The 21,256-nt window shown below is 55.7% G+C and overlaps 1 protein-coding gene across 5 annotated transcripts in view; it reads right to left on the reverse strand.

The window, feature by feature from the left end:
- The window catches only part of NLGN3 (neuroligin 3), a 39,942-nt gene that overhangs the window by 9,104 nt on the left and 9,582 nt on the right, over nucleotides 1-21,256 (reverse strand). For 3 of the 5 annotated variants that reach the window (XM_027690681.1, XM_027690679.1, XM_027690680.1), the window contains exons 2-5: nucleotides 11,190-11,911; nucleotides 10,033-10,092; nucleotides 3,127-3,186; nucleotides 271-420 (exon numbers count right to left, since the gene is read on the reverse strand). In XM_027690681.1, the coding sequence (XP_027546482.1) occupies nucleotides 271-420; nucleotides 3,127-3,186; nucleotides 10,033-10,092; nucleotides 11,190-11,658 (739 nt within the window). In that variant the 5' untranslated portion in view covers nucleotides 11,659-11,911. The remainder of the gene's footprint in view (nucleotides 1-270; nucleotides 421-3,126; nucleotides 3,187-10,032; nucleotides 10,093-11,189; nucleotides 11,912-21,256) is intronic. The other 2 variants (XM_027690682.1, XM_027690683.1) reach the window with 2 other exon arrangements.

Below are 21,256 nucleotides of genomic sequence, written 5' to 3' on the forward strand. Positions count from 1 at the left end.
TTGCTTTCAGTTGAGCCAGTTTGTGTAAATGAGCCGGGGGGGGCCGGTGCCAGGACCCAGACTGCGCTGCCACCGCGTGCTGGGGGTTCTGCCACGTGGCACCGCGCTTGGCAGCCGGGGCGGAAGGCAGGGGCCGTGCCCGCAGCGCATCCCGCCGGCCCCACGCCCCCCTCCGCCCCCTTCCCGGGCTGGTTCAAGCCCGGTCAGACACAGGGGTTGTCCCACTGCCCGGCTGTGCTGACGGCACAGCCCACGCCGGCCAGCTCATACCGAGCACTCCAACGCGGTAGTTCAGGGTGATGACAATCACGTTCCCGTAGCTGGCCAGGATGCTGCCGTCTATCATGTTCCCCGTGCCCTCCATGTACGAGCCACCGTGGATATACACCATCACCGGCTTGGCCCCGCTGTCCCGGATGTCTGGAAGGAGAGGTGGTTAAACACAGGACCCCACCGACGGCCGCAGCACCCTGCCCGACAGGCAGACCAAGTACAAGGGCAATGCCAGCTGCCAGGACCAGGGAGGGGGCTTAGGAGCCAAAGCCAGAGCTCTCCTGGGGGCCACAGCATGGACCTCCAAAGCCAAACACCACTAAACCAACCCTGCCAGCCCTTCTCCGGGTGGTGGCAATCACTGCACTGTCCCCACACTGCTGTCCCCTCGGGGGTCCGAGCACAGTGTAGGGACGGTGCTGGCTGGACCCCGCTGCTCTTCCCCAGAGCTGGGCTCTGGCATCGTGCGGGAGCCAGACCAGCTCTGTTGTGGGTGGGAGTTGCAGAGTCCAGCCCTGGGATGCAGCCCCACATCCTGCCTTTGGCTGGACCCAAGTGCTCCGGGAGTCCTGGAAGCTGGCATTGTGGGGGGGGGCAGGGATGGGGGTGTGCAGGACCTAGAAGGTGGGGGGGCCACTGACGTGTGCTCCAATGTCTCACTCTCTCACCCTCCCTTCCCATCCCCCTAGGAAGGCAGAGACCTGCCTGCTGTCAGGGTGTGAACCCATGGCACCCCAGTGCCCAGACACAGACATGGTGATGAGGCAGACGGTGTATGCACGTGTGTGTGTCAGGGAGGTGAGCACAGCATCTGGACAAGGACAGGGATGAGGCATGGAGTGAGGATGGGGAACAGGACCCCGAGGGCCGGGGAGGAAGGACTGCAGGAGCCTAGGGGATGGTTTGCAGCCACGCTCCCTCTCTCAACTGGTCCTGTCCAGGGGACATCCTGCCCCTTCTGCCTCACTGGCCTGTGATCCCTCATGGAGTCACATCCATCCACGGGGGAATAACACCCATGCTTGGGCTCCTGGTGCATCTCGCCCATGTTACACAGAGGAGGTGGTTGCACCCGTCATGGACACAGTGCCAGGTCCCAAATGCCTGTGCTGCCCAGCCCTGTGCTGGGCTGGCGAGCCAGCACTGATGGACTTTGCCCTCCCTCGTGCTCTCCCGCACCCAATACTTTGCTTGGCTGGGCTGGCAGTGCCTGCTTGGCCCCAGCTGCCCCAGCCAGCTGCTGCTCCCTGCCTGCCTCCCTGGCTGCCAGCCCCCCCCACAGTCCACGCAGGGCTGCACTCCGGGGGCACAGCCACACCATCTCAGTGCTGGTGCCCAGCTGGGGTGGACATGCTCTCTCACACCCACCTAACCTCTGCCCACGCCCACTCCTCCCTGTGGCTTGCCCATTGCAGGGGGGCTGCAGGCCAGGCTGATGGTTACCTGTGGCCATCCTCACCTTCAGCTGTGGCCCATGGCATGGCTGAAGGAGGCCTCCCTTCCCCACAGAAAACCTCTTCCCTCCAGGAGAATGAGGCTATGCCAAAAGCAAAACCTGTGCTGGCTCTTTTCCTATCCCCAGGATGTAGCCAGTCAAATGCACAGACCAGAGGAGCAAAAAATCCTGGCAGCTCTTCCAGGACAGACATCGCCTGTGTGGCAGAGCTGCATCAGGACAACTTTTTCCAGGGCCACCTGCTTGAAATGTGAAGGGCAGGAACATCAGTGCCTGTGCCCATGTCTTCTCCCTGCTGCATGCTCCCACTGACACACAGAGGGACATCCTTGCAGCAGAATGTCAGCAATGTACGGAGATGTACCAGGGAATAAACAGCTCCTAATTGCTGCAGCACAGTTTGGTGTGTTGGGATTTAGCACACTCAAGTCACTTAGGCTGAATGCCAGTTTACACCCTGGTACAAGAGATCCTGGGGCACAGGTTAGTGGGAGTAAACGACCGGGGTTTAGTACTGCCAAGGAAAAAGTTTTTCATCTATTTCCCAGATCCTAAAAGCCATCTGCCAGGCTGTGTTCTAGCTGCCCTGGGCCTTCTGCACACCCTGAGGTTTTACTGTCCTCAGCACATTCGAGCTGCACCCTGGCCAAATCTTCCTCCTACCCCTCTTCACATCTCTGCAGCCAAACACACCAGCTCCGTACCCTGCAGATGAACGACCCCGTTTTACTAAAAATAGCTTATCCTGCAGCTTGCTTAGCCCTGGTGTACATCTAGAATCACATCTGCTTGAAAGCCCACTTGCTCTGCCTTGACTGGTGCTGATGCTCTGCTTGCAAGCAAGACCTCGCTCCCACTGGGTGAGGAAGTAGAGAAGTTAACAGAAACCAAGTGGACCTTGGGTCTCCTGGGCGTGGCCAGATACCCTTTGAGTGCCAAGGGTTCAGGCTGCTGGCACAGCCACCCTGGGTTGGTGCCCGTGGCGGGACCAGGAGAGTGGAGGGGGAGGTTGTTGGCTTCCAGCTGCACTTATCCAAACGGCTCCGGGGGGGATGAGGCTGGAGGTGGGATGTGACCGGGCTCAGGGTGAAATGGGCCCAGGTGCCCGAGGGCTCCTCTCCTCCCAAGCTGCCATGCTTCCTCCCTGCACCTCGCTCAAACTGAGCAGGAGCAAACTTCTCCTAAGGCAGAAAAAAACCCCACGAGCTTTCCCCCGCCCTCAGGAGGAGGGGAAGGTCCTGGGTGCCCTGCACAGCCGGCCAGCCTGCCCCCCACCCCGCGCAGCTGCCTGGCACGGCAGACAGACACACACAGGGCTCCCTGGGGGTGGCAGCGGATGGCGGGCAAACGGAGCTGCTTTGCGTGTCATGCAGTGGCAGCCTCGAGCACAGAAATACCTTCGTCTTCATCACCGTCATTATCCGCTAAGTCCTCGCCCTGTTTCTTAGCGCTGGCTCCTAGGGACCAAACACGAGGAGACAGAACAAAAAAAGGAAAACGAAAGGAAATAGAAACAAAACAACAAAAAGGAAAAGAAAAAAAAGAAAAAAAACACAACAGAAAAAAAAAGAGAATTCAAAAATAGCATGATAGCAGAGACGGTGGGGCCAGGCCTGTGCCCCACAGCACTGCTGGCTACTCACACTGCACCTCTCCCAGAGCCAGGGCAGTGTAGGGCACGGGCAGGACTGCCCCGGGAGCTGCGCCAGGATGCCACTTCACCTGGACCCCTTCCCAGATCCTCCCTGGGGAGGGCCAGCGTGGCAGGGAAGAGGCGAGTGGGGCTGTGGCAGTGTCAGCTCTGGTGGTGGATCAGTCTCTCAAAGCACTTGCGGATCCTCCTGCATCCCCTCAGCTCCCTGCTCCAGGCAAGGCTCCCTCTCCTACCACCCAGGTGCAAGCAGGAGCCCTGTTCCTAGCTCTGCTGCCACTGGGGACAACTGTCCTCTGTCACCAGCAGAGCTCACACAAAGGGTTGCCCTGCATGGCCACTGACCACCAGGCAGGGTCCTGCCCATCACCCCCAGGTGGTGCATGGCCCCTTGTTGTGCCTGGCACAGCAGTGTCACCAACCACTGGAACCACCACACGAGTCCACCACAGCAGCTGCAGGGAGCCCTCATGACAGGGGCCACCCTGTGCTGCTCAGCTCCGTCCTGCACCAACTCCCTTCTTAAAAGACTCATTGCCTGTTTCACTGAGGATTGCGAAGGCACCAACCAGGGTGACCTGACCAAGGCAGAACCCTGAACATATTGGTTTCTGTAATGTCCTGAACACCTTACATTGCGTGGGCAGCCCGGCAGCCCCAGCCCAGCACTGTGGAATGCTGCTGTGGATGGTTTGCAGTGAGCACGGCACTTCCCGAGCTCCGTGCAGCCAGTGGGAGCCAGGAGAGGTGGCCTGTGGGCTGGCAGGGAGCAGAAGTGTTGCAGATCTGTACCAAAGGTCTGTTCCTGCAAAGGACTGCCTGTTCATGTGGGCACAAAGGCGAGTGGTGCCATCCCTGTGCCCTGGAGCCCAGAATTTCAGGAAGAGGCTGTGCTCTCCATATCCCCTCAGAGCTGCAGACCAGCACCTGCAGTCCTCTGCTCCCTAATGCACGCAACAAAAAGAAAGTTCCTCAGGTGATGGTGAGCTCTGGGGTGACAACAGGGTTTCCCCCAGGCAGGACTGCCCAGTGACTCTCCCCTAAAACACAGGGCTCCAACATCCCTCCAGGCACACGGCTGATCCCAGGGTCCTGCTGCTGCCACCAATGGGCCCCATCAGCACCACAGCAAGGGTTTTGCACAGCCTGCAGTAAGGCTCCCACAGGCAAGGGACAGCCCTGTGGCTGCATGGAACTATGAGACTAAAAGCACAAAACTGGCCAGGAAGACAAAAAACAGGGAGTTGTTCTCACTGTCACTCTGGGAGTGGCATTCTGCAGGTGACACGGGATGTGGATAAAAGAGATGGCAACATGGAGTGGGACAGTATTTGAATTTAAAAGGAGTCTGTTATGGGGGATTAAGAGGTCTGAAATGGCCATGAGGCAGCTCCATTGGGGCAAGAGGCTTGCAGAATGCCTTAAGCAGCCATGACCTGCTGGAGAAAGTCAGGAAAAGCAGCAACAGGAAATGTAGAAAAATCTAGAAGGCACGAAAAGTTTGCAGAAGGTTGGGTCACACAAATACCAGGAGTAGAGGCATGACAGGAGCTACAGCAGTATCCCAACACGTGAAAGGCTACTGTGAGGTGGTGAGGTGGAAAAGCAAGTCCTTCTCTGCTGCACAGAGCACAGGCAACTCTGAATTTACATGAGGTAGAATGAGAAGAAAACCTTCCTGGCAGAAAGGACAGGAAAGTTCTAGAAGAGGCAATCTGGGGATGTGTTTAAGACCAGGTGAGACACACCGCCAGGAAGAGGCGAGGTAGAGTTGCTCCTGCCCAGGGCAGCCATGGATCAGCTGTCTCCTGTGCCATCCTGATCTTCTCCAACTCAGAGTTCACCTCCCGACCTACCTCCGTTGTGCTCCAGCCCCGCCTCCTCACCTCCTGCTTCACCACCCAACCACCCCCTGAGCATCTCACATCATTCTCCTCTTTTCACCCAGCACCACGCCCCATCCCTGTCACCTCTTGCCCCAGCATCCCCCCCTTCCTGCTGCCTCCTTCCCGCTCTCCCTCCCCAGCCCACCCCCCAGCTCGGCCGGGCGCGTGCGGCTGCTCGGCCTCTCTGCAGGAGGCTGCAAGCTTGACCTGCTGCATCTTCATTAGGAAGAGCTGCAAGCCCAGAAAGCACTTAAATGACAAAGTACTCATGCAGTATTTGCTAACTGGTGCTACGTGCCAACCTCTTGGTACTGCTAAGGGATAGGGATTTTTCTCTAATGATGACCACAGGCAGTAAGCCTTCATCACACCGTGCTGCAGAGCTGGGAAGCTGATCACAGGCAGCTGGAGATCATTTTCCACTGCCAAAGGCCCTGGTGCTTTTAAACCCCTGAGAACAGCCAGGCTGCAGCCCTCCAGCCTGGTCTCCTTTAGGGGGCAAAGGTCTCCATGAAGATGAGGGTAGAGGAATCAGCTATAAGGACCTGTCAGGCTGTAAGAGAGGGCAGTGGATAACATCTCTATGACCTGAGCAACTGTTCTGGCTGATGAGGGAGGGATCCAGCTGGAGACTGCTGCTGCAGAGCTTAGGGATGGCTGGGACAAGCCTAAAGCACCTTGAGCTTCAGGCGCCACAGAAGAGATGGCAGAAAGCAGCACTTGGGGAGCTGAGCAAAGCAGGAGCACAGTGATGCAGGCCAGGGCAGAGGGGAACAGCAGGGGCATGTGTGTGGCAGAAGCAAAGCACGAGCCTTACCCATCAGCAGGAAGGTTCCAGGCTGGCTGGGGTTATGGCCAACACAGACTGTTGTGACCAAGTGGGCTTTTTACCTCTTGCTGCAATGTTCACCTTCAGCACAACCCACCGATGCCCCACAGGTCGTGAGAGCAATCACAGCTTCACTTCCCTCACCCACCCCTTGCACTTTGCTCCAATATCTCCTTCCACTGTCTGTTGACATGTTCAGGGACACCCATCCCAGGAGATCTTCCTCTGCACTAACAAAGGCCACCCTGCAGCACCTGCTCTCATGGGGATGGGCTAAAGCCTGTGGATTCACAGCTGGAAAAACCAAAAAGGCTCGTGGCTCATTCTCCTTACCCATCAAAAACACCCTCCACTAACCCAGTGTAAATGTCTGTTGTGCCACTTCACTTTAAGCTGACTGCAGAGTGACATTGTTCAGGCCGATAGGAGGATGCATACGCTCTTATCTAAAGGCTCTAGAAAGATTTAAGTTCAAGTTCAGTAAGAAACAAAATCACTTCCCCCAAAACAGGGCCATCCACACTGGATTTATGCTATCTTAAGTAAACCATACCAACAGCACTGACACCAGTGCAAACAGGGATAAAGGAGGGTGAGGAGCCTGAGTCCTTGGAGGCTTCATTCTCACCATGGTGTGGTTAACACAAGAGCAGGAGCCTGAGCTGTCATCTTTCCAGATCCAAAAGTCTGTTCAGGGTGCCTGTAGGCAGCTCCAGCATCCTCTCCTCCGTGCAAGTGGGGCACCCACTCCCACAAAACAGCCACGATGCCTCAGGGAGCAGGAGCTGTCTGATGGCTCCGTGCACCCAAAGGTGCACCTGCCGCTGGCCACACCACCTCAGCTGCTTCTCCACGAGTGACAGGGGACTGGACCAAGACTGATGCAGCTGTTGAACTTGCTGCTGCACAACCCCACAGGAAGGGGCAACTCTGCTGGGACCTTCCAGCCACCAGCCCTTGCTCCAGGACTGCAGCATACCTTGGTGCTGCCCAGCCCCTCCCTGTCCCGGAATGATGCAGAGGAGTTATTTCCATCCTTGAGAGGACTCGGTAAAAGCACTGCATCTTCTCACGCTCTGCTGCCTCCACCAGCACAAACACCTACCCTCACCTTTGCAAATCATTCCCCGGAGTGGAAGCAGAGCACCAGGGCGGTGGTCTGCTCAGCCAGCTCTGCAGAGCAGCAGCCTTTGAGGGGGCTGGGGAGAAGCTTCCAGCAAGGGAGCACTGCAGGGAAGCCTCAGCCAGTACTCGGACAAATCCCCTTCTTGGAGAGCAGTGGAGAAGCCACGACGCTTTTCCCGCAGAGCAGCCGAAGCACATCCTGAGCCCAGGAGCTGCTGGGAGCTCCAGCCACCCTCACACAGCAGAGGAAGACGCTGGACCTGCACATTTGTCTCTGCAGCATCGCAGGCTCTGCACAGCCCCAGCCAGAGAGATTTGGGCAGTTGCTAATGAAAACCGGGGAGGGCTGCTAAGTGCAGGGCAGCCACATTTTTTTCCCCTCCAAAAATGACATCCACCTCCTCATGCCCTGCAGCAAGGCTTGCCCAGGCTGCTGGTGAAGGGAAGGGAAAATTATCCTGGCACCTGCCACAGCCAAGCACAGGCTGGAAGTGTTGGCACAACAAAGCAAAGGGCAGAGCTGCATTTTGCACATAGGTACTGTATGGTGTGTGTGTGTGTGTACATGGTCTTAGGGTGGGCAAAGGTTATTTTCACAGCAAAACCTGAGCCTCAGCGCTGTCAGCTCCCCTGGCACTGTGCATGGCTAGTTGTTCTCAAAGCACCACTGGCCTGTCTTGCTCCCAACATGTGTGGAGGAGACTGGCATTTAGGAAATTTCCATGCAGGAAATTACTGTGGGCAACTGGGCAGGGAAACAGGGGTGTTCTTCTGTCCCAGAGATAAACTATGATAAATTCTCAGACCTCCGTCTGCTATGAAATACATTGAGCTTAGGGGTGGCAGAAATCATGAAAACTGCAGTAAGGTGGGAGCATTTTCAACCACCAAAATACTGTTCTGCAAGAGGAGAGCTCATCACTGTTGATATGTTGCCTTAGAAATTATAATCATGAATATTCCAGAATGAATATTCCAATCTTCAAATTTTCAGCCCAAGGAAATCAGCACTGCAGGTACATTATCCTCACCCCAAACATTACTAACTCAAGACATACGATAAGAGGCGGAGGAGCCTCTGTGTCTCATCACAAGTGACTCAATTAATTCAAGCCAATGGCCACCAGAGCCTGGCTGGAGCTGAAGAGCACTGCCAGTGTCTGGGTGCTTTAATTCCTGGCACGTCACACCTGGATGCCCAAATGGCCAGCACAGGGGATCCGCTGGTCCATCCAGCAGAGCCTAGTGGGGGCAGTGGGAATGTCCCCCAACAGCTCCACAGGAGGTAGCCAGAGGCAACTGCAGATGGACTGCAGAGAAACCCTGCCCGTGAGCAGTGCCAGTGGGAAGGGAAAACCAGATGAGTACACCCAAGGTGTTTGGCCATGCCTTATATTGTCCCCTTCTCCAGCCATAACCTGAACCCTACTTCCCTGGCCCTGTCTATCAGGCTGGGGGTGGCAGGGGTCTGCCAGCCCTGGCAGCCGGTGGGAGGGCCGGGAGAGGAAGCGCTTTGAAGTGGCTGGTGATCACTGGCACAGCCGGCTCCGGAGGCAGCGTGCAGAGACTCCCTAATGCGCCAGCCCTTTCAGGGGCAGCCTTGGCACTCAGAGAGATGGCGTGTGAATAGCCAGGACAGCAACAGGAAAAGCAAAGCAAAGAAACCAAACAACAGAACTGGGGGAAACGGCTGGAAGGAAAGCGCTCCCCAAACCTCCAAGCCCAGCTGCACTGGCCCCGACAAACCCAGGGGTGCAGGGAGGCAGAGGTCGGGATGCAGGGACCCTGCTGCCACAGGATACCCAGGACAGCAGCCTGTGCCGGCAAGACACCCTGTACTGAGCCTTTCAGAAGAGCTTGGCTGCCTGACTGTCCCCACGTTCATCTTTGGGATGCACAGAGCAGCCAGCTCTCCCTGTCTGCAAGGGGGCTGTGTGGTGGGATGGGTGAAGCACCACGTCCGACATGGGGCTGAGCCAGCTCCCATTTGCACATCTCTACTCTCTGGTCCATGCCACTGGTTGGGAATACAGGATCACTTAGGGGCAATGGAGGAAGCTCAGCTGAGGCAAGGCAAAGCAGAGATGTGTCTGAACTGGAGGAGCTCAGCTTACCACGGGACAGCCAGGGCTCAGGGAGAATGCTGTGCCATGGGCTGGAGACCAAATCCTCACTGGCAGGGCTGGCACAGGCATGAGGGTCTGAGCAGTGGGGAGCAGCCTTGGCAGGAACGAGGGCTGGGGCACAACATGGCATGATTTACACAGCCAGGAGAGGTTTTATGTTTTTAACCAAGAAACTCTGGATGCAAAATGAGCAGGGATGGAACTGAGGAAAAGCTCAGCCCAGGATGGGCTGCAGTCCCCCATCACACAGGCCCTTCCCTGAGCAGGTCTGTACACCCCCAATGGGGGATGCACCCTAAGGGATGGGTGCATTTAAGTGCTACCTGCCATCAGAGGCTACCCCTCATACCCAGAGGCTGGGAGGCTGTTGGTGCCAGTGGGATGAAGGTGGGAAGGCAGGCTCAGCCCGGGAGGAGAAGCTGTTCTGAAAGGCCTGGAGCAACATGAGCATCGTCATGACCTGACCCCAGACCTGTACTCCCAGCTGGCCAGAGCATCCGTGGGACTCCTCCCAGTGGGAAGTGGGGGGTGGCAGGGTGGGCTGCTTGGAGGGCCCACAGTCTGGGTGGCGGCAGAGAGGTGCCGGAGGAGTGTGCTGCAGGCTGGGGGCCAGACAGGCACCCCCTCACTCTCACTCTCTCTCTCTTTCCTCTCTGTGCCTCTCTGCCGGTCGGCTTGCTACATACCTCCTTTCCTACATATTTTCTTGTTGGGCTTTCGGGTGCATTCCTTGGAAATCCGTTTTACTGTAAAATGAATAAAAGACTACAAAATAACAGGAGGCTCCACTGGTGGGAGTGGGCATGCAATCACAACCACGCTGCTACCCTCCCGCCGCCCCCGGGACCGCGGGAGGTGGGGAGGGAGCGTCGCCATGGGAGGAAAACTCTGGGCCAGCCGTGCTGGGCGGGAAGGAAGGCATGATGCATTCCGTGGCCAAGGGCCCCAGAGACACAGGAGTGGAGCCAGCCAGCCTGGGAGAAGCCACTGGCCTGCCAGGCTGCTCTGTTGTGCACAGCAGACCCACTGCGGGTCCCTTCCAGCCCGCTGCAAATCCCTGGGGGCTTCCTGTTGCGGTGAGGCTGGGGCGGACACACGGGCAGGCGCTGCCTCCTCTGCCCTCTACTTACAGTTCAGGTGGGATCCCCTACAAAGGAAAAGGTTAGACAAGGAGGCACCCAGCACCGCTCAGCCTCACCCCAACAGGACCATGCCCCACGGGTCCCCAGCACCCCAGGCTCATCGCTCTGCCGCTGTCCCACCGGCGGACGGAGGAGCAGCCAAGCGATGTGTCTGCCGGTGCCCCCCAACCTCCCATCCGTACCAGGGCCCAGAAAAGGGCTCTGTGGTCCCTTTCTTGCCGGAGCATCTTCCCAGGGAGAGGCAGAGAGTGTTCCTCCCAGCCGCAGCCCACGCCCACAACTAGCGCATGGACCTGGGGAGGGTGGGAAGCAGGGAGGAAGGACGAACTCGAACCAACTCAAGACAGAACCTGGCACTCGGCGCCTGGGGAGCACAAATCAGCTTGTCACTCTGTGGATCTGCGGTCAGAGAGTCGGATTCAGATTTAGCAATACAAGAGAGGAACCCGTGACGATGCCATGGAGGTGGAGGGGTGGGACCGGGAGGCGTGGAGGAGCAGGAGCACGCGAGACAGAGATGGCAGCTGAGGGCAAGAGGGCAAGCTGCGTGGCCAGAGAAAGCTTTCCACAAACAGACAGCATGCTGCAGGGTCCACAACCACATGCTTCAAACACAACACCCAGGTGAGACCAACCACTGCTGGGGAGGGGTGGAGTGACCCCCCCCTCACCCTCCTGCGGTCACCCCAGTGGGGACTCACCATCCTCCGTGGGGATGTAGATGTTGAGGTACAGACAGTCCTCGTTGGGGTCCTGGATGTATGTGGCCACGATATCCAAATTGGAGGTAAACCAGATGGGCAGCATGATCTCAGGAACGGCGTTGTGGATGTTCTGGGGGCAGACTGGTGAGAAGTGGGTAGCGTTCCTGATGCCTGACCAGGACGGTGGTGGCTCGGGGGGCATGAATCTCTTCTCCCCGACTGGGGGGGCAGCATAAGGAACCCCCAGGTACTGGTCCACAGGCCCCAGAATCTCACTGGGCAATGGCACACGCACCCCTCGTAACTTCCCATAGTGTGTGTTGACAGTTGGTGAGTAGACCTGGCCCTCCATCTGCACAACCATCGAGGCAAAGCTCAGGACCCAGAGCAGGTCCCAGCTGGCCACCAGCTCAGGCACTTGGAGAACAGGGGGGAAGAGAGGGCTTCTCCAGAGTATCAGCCACATTGTCCGGGAGAAACAGCACCAACATCCAGGCCTGAAGCTCCTGGGGCGAGGGCTCAGGGCATCCCCATCACATCAAGCCTCCGATTTGCCCGCCGGGAACACACGGAGCAGGAGAGCCGGGAGTCAGGAGCGTGCAGCCCAGCCACACCTTCTGCTGGGTGAGTCGAGAGATGTGCCACTGGCTCCTCACAGCCTCCCAGCTGCCCGCTGCTGCCTGCCTGCCAACGGCCCAGCCTGGAGGTGACTGCTGATACTGTGGAGAGATGGAGGGAATTAACAGCAGACTTGCTCTGGGAAGAGCTGCAGAGCAGAAGGAGCCAGGATCCCTGGCTGACCCTCCCACCCATGGGTGCACACTGGCTCTGCCACCACCCAGGCAGGTGGCTCTGGGAGCTGGCAAATGTGGGCAGCACAAGTGGAGCATGTGCAGACACATGGACTGTGTCTGCCTGTGCCTCCAGAGCCTGTCCCAGAACTCAGGGGCCAACCCTGCCCTTGCCCTGCCCAGGTGATCCCCACAGCCGTCCTGGGCAGCAGCACGATGCCCCCGCCCCATGCTGCAGGAGGGTATCAGCAGCAGATTATGGGTGCCAAGATAAGCAGGGCAGTGCCACATCCCTCCCCACAAGGAGCCTGTTGGACACCACTGGTGCCAAGCACGGCCCCGGCACAAGAGCCCATTGGCACCTCTCCTCTCCTGGCTGAGGTGGAGCAGCCTGCACTCACAGACCCTGCAGCCTGTGCTCCTTGCCTGGGCTGCTTGCTTCCCCGTCCGAGTGCCACAACCCCACCTCATACACCCGCAAAACAGACCCACGTGTCCTACCAGGCACCCATCTCACCCACACACACGCTCTCCACCAGCTTTCCCCCTCCACGTGCCACGGGCCGAAGCGGCAAGACCCCAGGATGGGAACAGTCACAGCGCCCCTGGGCATCTGCCCTCCCTCCTACCCGCTCCCTGCCCAGGCTGCCTCCGGGGCAACCCTGGGGAGGCAGAACTCTGCTCCCACATCCCCCCCCAGCCGGGCTGGCAGCATCAGGGGGAGCAGCTGTGGCAGCCCCCGTGGGGCCCGCGGGGAAGGGAGGGCACTGCAGATGGGGTCCCGCGGATGTGTGTCAGCGAGCAGCGCTCCTGTGCCAGGGAGCCCTCGCCGGAGGCTGTGTGGTTTCTCAGCGCTCTGCCCTTCACCTCCCGCACCGCCTGTCGCATTCAGGGCTTATGTAAGTGCCCCCCCGGCTTCCCCCGCCAGCACCGCCGCTCCCGGGGGACCCGGGCAAGGGAAGCCGCCGGGGCTGCACCCTCCCGGTGCTCCCCTCACCCCGGCGGGGCGGGCACGGCATCAGCCGGCGGCCGGCTCCGCTCCTCGGTGGGCGGATCTGCAGCCGGGTCCCTGCTAAAAGGCACGGCTCGGTGGCGGCTCAGAGGATGCTGGCTCGTCCTCTCTCAGCCACATGTCCTCACCCCGGGAGAGAGGGCAGCGGTGGTGAGGCACCTCCGTTTTGCCCCAGGGCATCCTCTATGTGCCCACCCGGTATATCCCTCCCAAGCTCAGAGGGGAGCAGAGCTGCCTTGAAATTATTGGAGCACAAAATAAGGGCTGTATGCAGATGGGAGGATGCAGCTCTGGTGGAGGTTCAGTTGGGCAGGGATTCCACAAATGGAGAACACCTCATCCAGCGAGGAAAATCCGCAGGAAAATAAAAACCAAAACCACCACCAAAAAAAACCCCAAATCCTCCAAAAAACCAAACAAAAAAACCACAAGAAAACCCCACCAAAACACAGCACAACCAAGAAACCCCACAGAGGGTGTCTGAAATCTGTACTGCACATGTGCAGGCAATTCACTGCTGGTCATTAAGGAGATGGGCCCATGCTGTGCCTGCCCTCCTGATATGCCCAGAGAACTCAGCAGGCTCAGAAATCAGGGTACAACAGTAAAAAGAAACACTCAGCCCAGAAAATCATGTTATTGCATTCAGCCCACCCGAGTAGCAAGGCCTCACAGGGCTGGGCATGCAGGCACCTTTCCAGAGCCTGCAAAGGGACAGCAGGGAATTCCAGACAAGGAGGGCAGTAGAGCTGATGAAGAGAAACAGTCACAACACTGCCTCATCCATGGCACAGGGATGACCTGAGGGCTGAGCTATCATGACTGGGGCTGATACTGCTGTTTCTGACCCCCATCATCGCTGCACATTATTCCCCTCCATCTCTTCCTGCCCCACCGGGCAGTGACAGAAACACACCCAGCAGGAGCATGGCACTGTTGCATTATCCCCAAAAAAGATGCCAAAGTCTAAGAAATAAAAGCTGTATCGAGGGACAAATACAGCTGAGGCACCCAGAGACCCCAGGCTCAGCTCTGCCCACTACTGCTGGAGCTGCCTCTGCAGCACAATGCCTTGGCTGCTCTGCTCTGCCTGCAGCTCTGGAAGAAAACCATCATTCATCCAATATTCCTTTCTGCAATGCTCCTTCTTCAGCAGAGAACTGGCCTCTGCCTAACAGTGACATCCCAGGAGTGTAGTGCTGGCTCAGGACCCCCCCAAAGCTTTATCCCTAAGCGGGAACTCAAAAGATGCTTCACACCCACTGCTCTGCCTGACATAGCTGGAAGGCAAACTGCCCAGTGCAAATCTTCTGCTCAGGTTCCTTCAGGTGCCGCAGGTTAGGATAAAGCCAATTATTAATGACTGTCATATCTAATTTGTATGACTGGAAGCTACAGGCAGCTTCCAGTCTTTATGTTAGTGCATACAGTGCTCCCCGCAGAGCCATTTCAACCGATCCGTCATCATTTTCTGTCTGCAGGAACACCACAGCCCTGCCAGCAGCGGCTTATCAGCTGATTTCCCAACTCCAGAGCTTCCTCAGGGCTTCAGCCACACGCTGCCATGGGCACTGCTGCTCCACCAACTCCTCCAGCCAAGCAATTTCGTGGCACCAGGCAGTGCCACTACACAGCTGCCCAGCTGGGCTGTGCACATCAGTCACAGGGCTGGATTCACAACCCACTTTGCATCCACAGAGTGGCTGCACATCCACCATAACCACCCTCTCCTGACACAATGAAGAATCTCTTTTCTACAAATCACAGCAAAAAAAGGCTTCTTCTACAGCTCCTCAGAAATACATTATGATGATATTCCTTTGGGTTTTTGTTTAATCCTCTTCCATCGTTCTTTTAATAGCTTTTAAAAAACATGGAAATCTGAAGATAAAAAACATAAGATAGAATTAAAGCTCCAAGTTCCAAGTACACATCCTTAACTTTAGCAAAATGATGCTACAGGACTTAAAACTGCCTCCAATTATGAGTTTTACAAAGCATGAGGCACAGAGGTGAGTTACGTTAGCTACAGCCAAGTATGTTCAGATATGGAGATGCACAGTCAAGGCCCAGCAGCCCTAATGTTACCCTGGAGAGCCACAATGTCTTAACACTCAAATCCAGATCACGGTATTTTAACATTTGTAATTCTGCATTTGGTTCCATCATTTTTTAAAGACTCTTTCCCTCCATCTGCCCCTGTCCCTGCAGCACAGAATAAAAGGCACCCAAACAATCTCAGTGACATGTTTCTAAAGCCTTCCTATGTTTGGATTGTTTTTCAATTACAAACCCAAAAAATGATGCAAACCCTATATCTAGAATTCCCTGGGTTTCAAATGCCTGATTTGGGATGATTACAATACCCCTGTAACACATCTGATACCCTCACATTGCTGTTCTGTGCTCTGTGCTTTCTGATGTAACTTCATGTTAACATAACATTTAGGATGGGAATTTAGCCTTAATTTAATACTGACAGGCTGCTATGAGAACCCAAGCTTAGGCCCCTTCACTGTGGGCTGTTGCATGTGCCTTGCATTGCTGCCTGCTGCCTCAAAAGCTCTTAAGCTTCCTCTTTGGTCTTCCAAAGCATGCAAAATAACTGGGAGACCCGAGAAAGGACATTTCATCCAGGGAAGCAATTCCCCTCGCATCCCATGGGAGGTGGGAGCAAAACTTTCCCAGTTTTGCCGCCTACAGCACTCTCATTCTTCCCTCCAGCAGTGAAGCCAAACGTGTCCCCCAGTGAAGATGGGCTGCAGGGAGGCAGCCAGGAGCTGTGCCTGCCAACTTAGAAGTGAAACTGGGCTGGGCTGGGCAGATACAGCCAAACTGGGAATGCTCAGACGGGCACACAGTGAGAAGCTGGAAGGATAAAGACACCACAGGCATCCCAGGTCGCTCTGCCAGGCCGCTGGTGGGTGAGCAGAGGAAGTGAGGCTGCTGGCTGTTAGGGATGTTATTCATGTGCTTCGGAAAACAAATGCTCCATAGGTATTTCCACGGCCACACTGTCTGCCAGACGGCTTCCTCCTCAACAAAGAGACGCTCTCCATGGAAACCTGGGCGAGTGGGATCCTCTGGAAGCCTCTCTGGCAGATGCATATTCAGGCATCTCAACACCAGCCAGACAAGCCGGATCCACACCTCCTCTGGCAGAGGGCCGAGGAGATGTGAGCAGACAGCCTGCTCTCATATTGGACCCTTCATCGGGGCCCAGCCTCCTGCCCTGGAGCACTTGGGCTGACACAACCCCAGGCTCATCACGTTGATGTTGTGGCTCTATGTCCCGTGTGGTACAGAGGCAGGACAGACCTCAAACCACCCAGCTGGCACGGATGGATGATCTCCTTCCAACAGGGTGTCCCACTGCACCCTCCAGCCACTCTGCCTTGTGCAGCTCTGCTCACCATCTGAGCCCGCTGTGTTTTAATGAGAGGTAACTGGGGGCCAGCCCATGCACCCCAGAACAAACATGCACCTGGCAAACAGCGTGAGAAACCTCTGCCTCCTCTTTCCCAGGGCTACTGAGCTCCAAACCCTTCCACCAGCCTGTGCTCCTGGAGCTCAGGCTGCTGCTCAGCTCTCAGGCAGCAGCTGCCAGATGCGCTGCCCACCCTGCCAGCTTCTCTCCTCCACTGGGCAGCGACCCCAGCTCTCACCCACTCCCATCCAACCTGGCCCATAATGTGCTCCCTGGGGAGCACAGAAGCTGCAGCACAACTGGACTGCTGCGCTTGTGTCCATGTGTCCCAGAGGCTCCTCATGAGCATCCCTCTGCCTGCAGGTCTCGGCTCACACCCTCTGATGCCTGTGCCTTGGGTCAGTGCTTAAGGATAATACTACAGAGCAAAGCTGGTGGTTTGTGGATTGTGCCCAGTGGGTCTTTCTGACCCACCCCAGGTTACCCATCCATGCCACAGAGAGATGTTTCCTGGTCCCACAGCACTGTGGGGGCAATTCCCAGGACTTCAAGTCCGCCACAGAGCTGGTGCACAGTAATAGATGACTTGCAGTTACACTGAAAGGGACATGTAGGGTTTCAGAAAGGTCTGCCCTGCTGCTGCTACTGCTCTACTTTTCCATGGGTGACCTAAAGGACAGTATGTTTAAAAATCTGCACATGGCATCCAGCACTTTGGAGTTTGACATGCTCCTGACAGACTGGCTGAGAGATGATGGGCAGGGCTGTAAGTCACTGGGAGGTAAAAAATTGCACAAACAGACCATGGAAGAAAAAATAGCACCATTTCTGCCACAAGGGTCATGAGGGCTACAGGAGTACAAACTGAACGTGAGGCAGCATATCATTGCCACAAAAAAAGGCAACTCCAGTAGGATGTGTGAAAAGGCCAGCTTACACGTGAAGTAATTACTCTGCTCTCCTTTCAGCTCATAAAGACACACCAAATAATTATACTGTTGTCTAGAGAACCAGTTCATTCCCCAAACTGAGAGAGGCCTTGGGAGGCCAGCAAGATCACCAAAAAGCCTTGGACAAAAGTCTGGAAGAGTGGAATTAGTCTAGACAAGACAAGTCAAAGAACACAATTTTATAACATGTAAAGGCCACTGCAAAAAAGTTCAGAACACTCTGCCCTTTTGTGCTAGGTAGGAAACACATTCATATTCAGAAAGGAGAGTCAAGTGTACACCAGGAAAAGTTAAAGCACTGCATGACTGTCTGCAAAGGGTGGTACATGACAGATGGATGTGACCCCCAGCATCCCCTCCAGCCCAGTCCCTGCCCTCATTCGTTCAGCATTTGTCACGCTCTGGGCACACAACAGCCACCTTGGCCACAAAGCCTTCAGCATTTAGGATGCTCTGACAGAGCAGAGCACACACTTAGGAGGCTTTCCAGCACCACAGAGCCCAAAACACCTGTTCTACACACTGCCAAGGTCTCTCCCAGAATCCAGTGTCCCCGCTCTCCTCCTGAGGCACATCTGGAGCCCCCCACCGATACTGAGACACCACAGTCACTCTAATGGGACAGAAGGAAAAACAGCTACAAACCTCACCCTCGTTTGCCTCAAGTGCAGGACACGTCCCTGTGACTTGCCTTTCCTGGCTCCTACTATCAGTCCCACCAATATTTAAAGCAAGCTGAATGTCAGAAACCTATGAGACACTCCACTGCACATCCTTTGCCCTGGGGAGAGGATGAGAGACCACGTGAGAAGTGTCACTTAAGCTCCTCAATGCTGCAGGAACATATGTGGGACAGAAGCTCTTTGACAACTCCCAGACACATGCCAAAATCCTCGAGAGCTCCATTCAGAACAGAAGAATGTTACTCAAAATCCCTAGAAACAGACAATTTGAAGAGCCACTTCTGCTGTGGTGCCAATGGCCTCCTGCTGCAATATGGCCTGTCCCCATTTGCTCCATGGCCTTTAATGAATCCTTCATGAAATAATCAAGCCCGACTTGGGAAGGGCACCAGGGGCAAAGCAGACCTTTCTCTTGCCCACATTTCAGCCTTTCCAGACATTTTTGGTGTTGAGTGCCAGCACGCTGTTCGATGCCCGGCTCCAGAAGACATGCTACCCAGCAGGTGAGACAGCCTGGCTCATTTCCAACTCCTGTTTAGCATCAAGAGTTCCAAAAATGGTGGAGGTTACTCAGTGTCACCGAGCTGTGGCTGGTGATGCTGCTGAAGGACAGCCAGTGAGCACTGCAGCAGGGACAGCGTTGGGGTCAGCTGATTCCCACACCAATACTGCTGATTCAAGAAGAAGGTGGCCACTACAGGGGACCCAAGGACAACTGTGCTTGAAAGCCTGGACACTTTTGGAGTGGGCTATATGCTCACCTTGAGTTGGTTTAGATTTTGACTGACCTTCCCACTCAGTGCTTCCCAGGAGCCTGGTGAAAAGCTGACAGGGCCATGTGGCACAGCCAGCAGCTGCTGTGTGAGCAGGAGGAGGCTCTGCCAGGACAGGGAGAGGGGAGTGGCAGCAGCCTCTCGGTGGACAGCGAGGTTCCCACGTGGCTCAGGGATAGCTGCTGGAAGTAGGCTGTTTAGTGCCACGTTCTGGATAGAAATAATCTGGATTATCTCATGCTACGGCTTTCCTGACCCCAGCATTAAGAAGCGGTGGGAGCTTTTCTCTCCCTCACCTTGCTACTCGCACAGTTTCAATGTACAGACGCCTGCCTGCAGGGGCAGAGGTTAACGAGATCTACTGTCCCAATGCCTGCACAACTCACCGGCAGCGAAGGAAGGGCCTGACTCAACCCAGAGAGTCGCAAAGCCCCGGGACCCCCCGCGACCGGCAACATCTGGGTGTGACATCGCTGTGTCCCGGTGTGGAGGGACCGACCGCAGCGGGGCGGGGCTGCGGGATGTTCCCGGAGCATCTCCCGCCCGGCGCCCCGCGGGAGCTGTCCCGTCAGCACCGCACCGGGACCGGCCCGCCCAGCACCGCCAGCGAACCGCAAACCCCATCACCAGCACCAGTGGAAGGGCGACCTCTCGGCAGCTTCCTGAGGAAGGGAAGTGGAGAGGGAGGTGCTGAGCTCTTCTCCCTGCCACCCAGCGATAGGACATGAAGGAAGGGTTCGAAGTTGCAAGGGGAGGTTTACACTGGGAAGCGTTTCTGTACAGAAGCATGTCTGTACAGAGAGTGTTGCCAAACGCTGGAACAGGCTTTGTAGAGAGGTGGTCGATGCCCCAAGCCTGACACTGTTTGAGAGGCATTTGGACAACGCCCTTAAAAACATGCTTTAACTTTCGGTCAGCCCTGAATGGGTCAGGCAGTTGGACCAGATGACCATTGTAGGTACCTTCCAACTGAAATTATTCTATTCTATTCTATTCCATTCGAAACAGTGCTTCACAAACAAATGGCAGAATTACTCCAGCGCTGGCTTTGAGCAGGCAGGTGACTGACAACACAAAAGTGCATCCACAGAACTCTGGAATTTCCAGACAAGTACTCAGGAGCGAACTGACAGACAATCTGCTTTCAGCAAGCCCTTGGCACCAGCACAAAGTTCATGCCAAGACAACTTGCTCACTCTCCCACACATCACAAACAAGCACCAGGCACCTACTTTAAGGCAATATAATCTCACTCACAAATCTGTGATCAACACTCCACAGCGAGCGACTGGAGTGCAAATCTCACCCAGCGCAGAGAGAGCTGACTGCACAGGCAGCATTCCCCTCACTTCCTTCTCCAGCTTTGGCAAGCTGCACACTGACATTATCCCACCTGCTCATCACCATCCCCCTCACATCTGTCAGAGTAATGCCTCCGATGTCCTCTCCCAAATAACTGCCCTGGAAACCACCATGGCTCACAGGGGCCGTTTTTAAAGTTAACATGGATCATTATGACTGAATTGTGTTAGGGAGCGATTACACAAGCACAAGGCTTTTTTCAATAAGCTTTTAAAAGTCCATGTCCAAACATGTTCATGTTTCTTACACTAGCAAAAGCAGGTTTGAAATCTAATAAAGAAAGGAGGCTTTGGTGACCCAAAGAGGCTGGCTCAATGCAATGACACCCCCATTTCTGAAATGCCCCAAATTAAATATGAAACCCAGCTGCTAATGGAATGCCCTTCCCCCAAACTCTCTCACACTCCAGTCTCTCATCAAGCTCCTTTCTGTGCACCCAACCATGCAAAGGACATGAACCTCCTGCAACCAACTGGGCCATGGGCAATTTGCACAAAGCTCTGTCCTACCCATACCATCACCTGTGCTGAGAATGGCTCAAGACAGCTCACACATGCTCCAGGGAAAGCTGAGAAAGCATCAGTGGCTGCAGGAAGGCCGAGTGCCTGCACAGCCAATGCTTTCCATGGACCAGCGTGGACTGGAGGAGGCTCTATAAATGTAAGGAGGTGGGCTGGGCAGAGAGGAACTGACTGCAGCTTAAAATACATGGACTTCCTGCAAATGCAACTAGAGAGGGTGGGCAGGGAAAAAAAAAAACAGGAGTGCTCTGAATGGGAAGAACTACACCCAAAATAAGTTGTCAAAGTTTCATTTTTACTGACTCAAAGCCGGAAGCCAAAAATCACTTAATCAAAGGCTGCAATCCAGACAGTGGCTTTAGAGCCTCTGGTTTCAGCAGCAGAGCCAGTAAAGGATTGTTTCCTTTACCAACCTGCCCCAACCACCTGTTTCTCCTTAACATCACTAACCCCTGCTCTTTGTCAGCTCAGCAAGGTTTTGCAGGGTAGAATTGTAAACCAGGTCATGGAAGTAATCTGGGCTAAAGGTAATGAAACCAAGGACA

The sequence above is a fragment of the Neopelma chrysocephalum genome, unplaced genomic scaffold (genome assembly GCF_003984885.1).
Source record: "Neopelma chrysocephalum unplaced genomic scaffold, ASM398488v2 Primary Assembly neopelma1_81, whole genome shotgun sequence".
Classification (NCBI taxonomy): domain Eukaryota; kingdom Metazoa; phylum Chordata; class Aves; order Passeriformes; family Pipridae; genus Neopelma; species Neopelma chrysocephalum.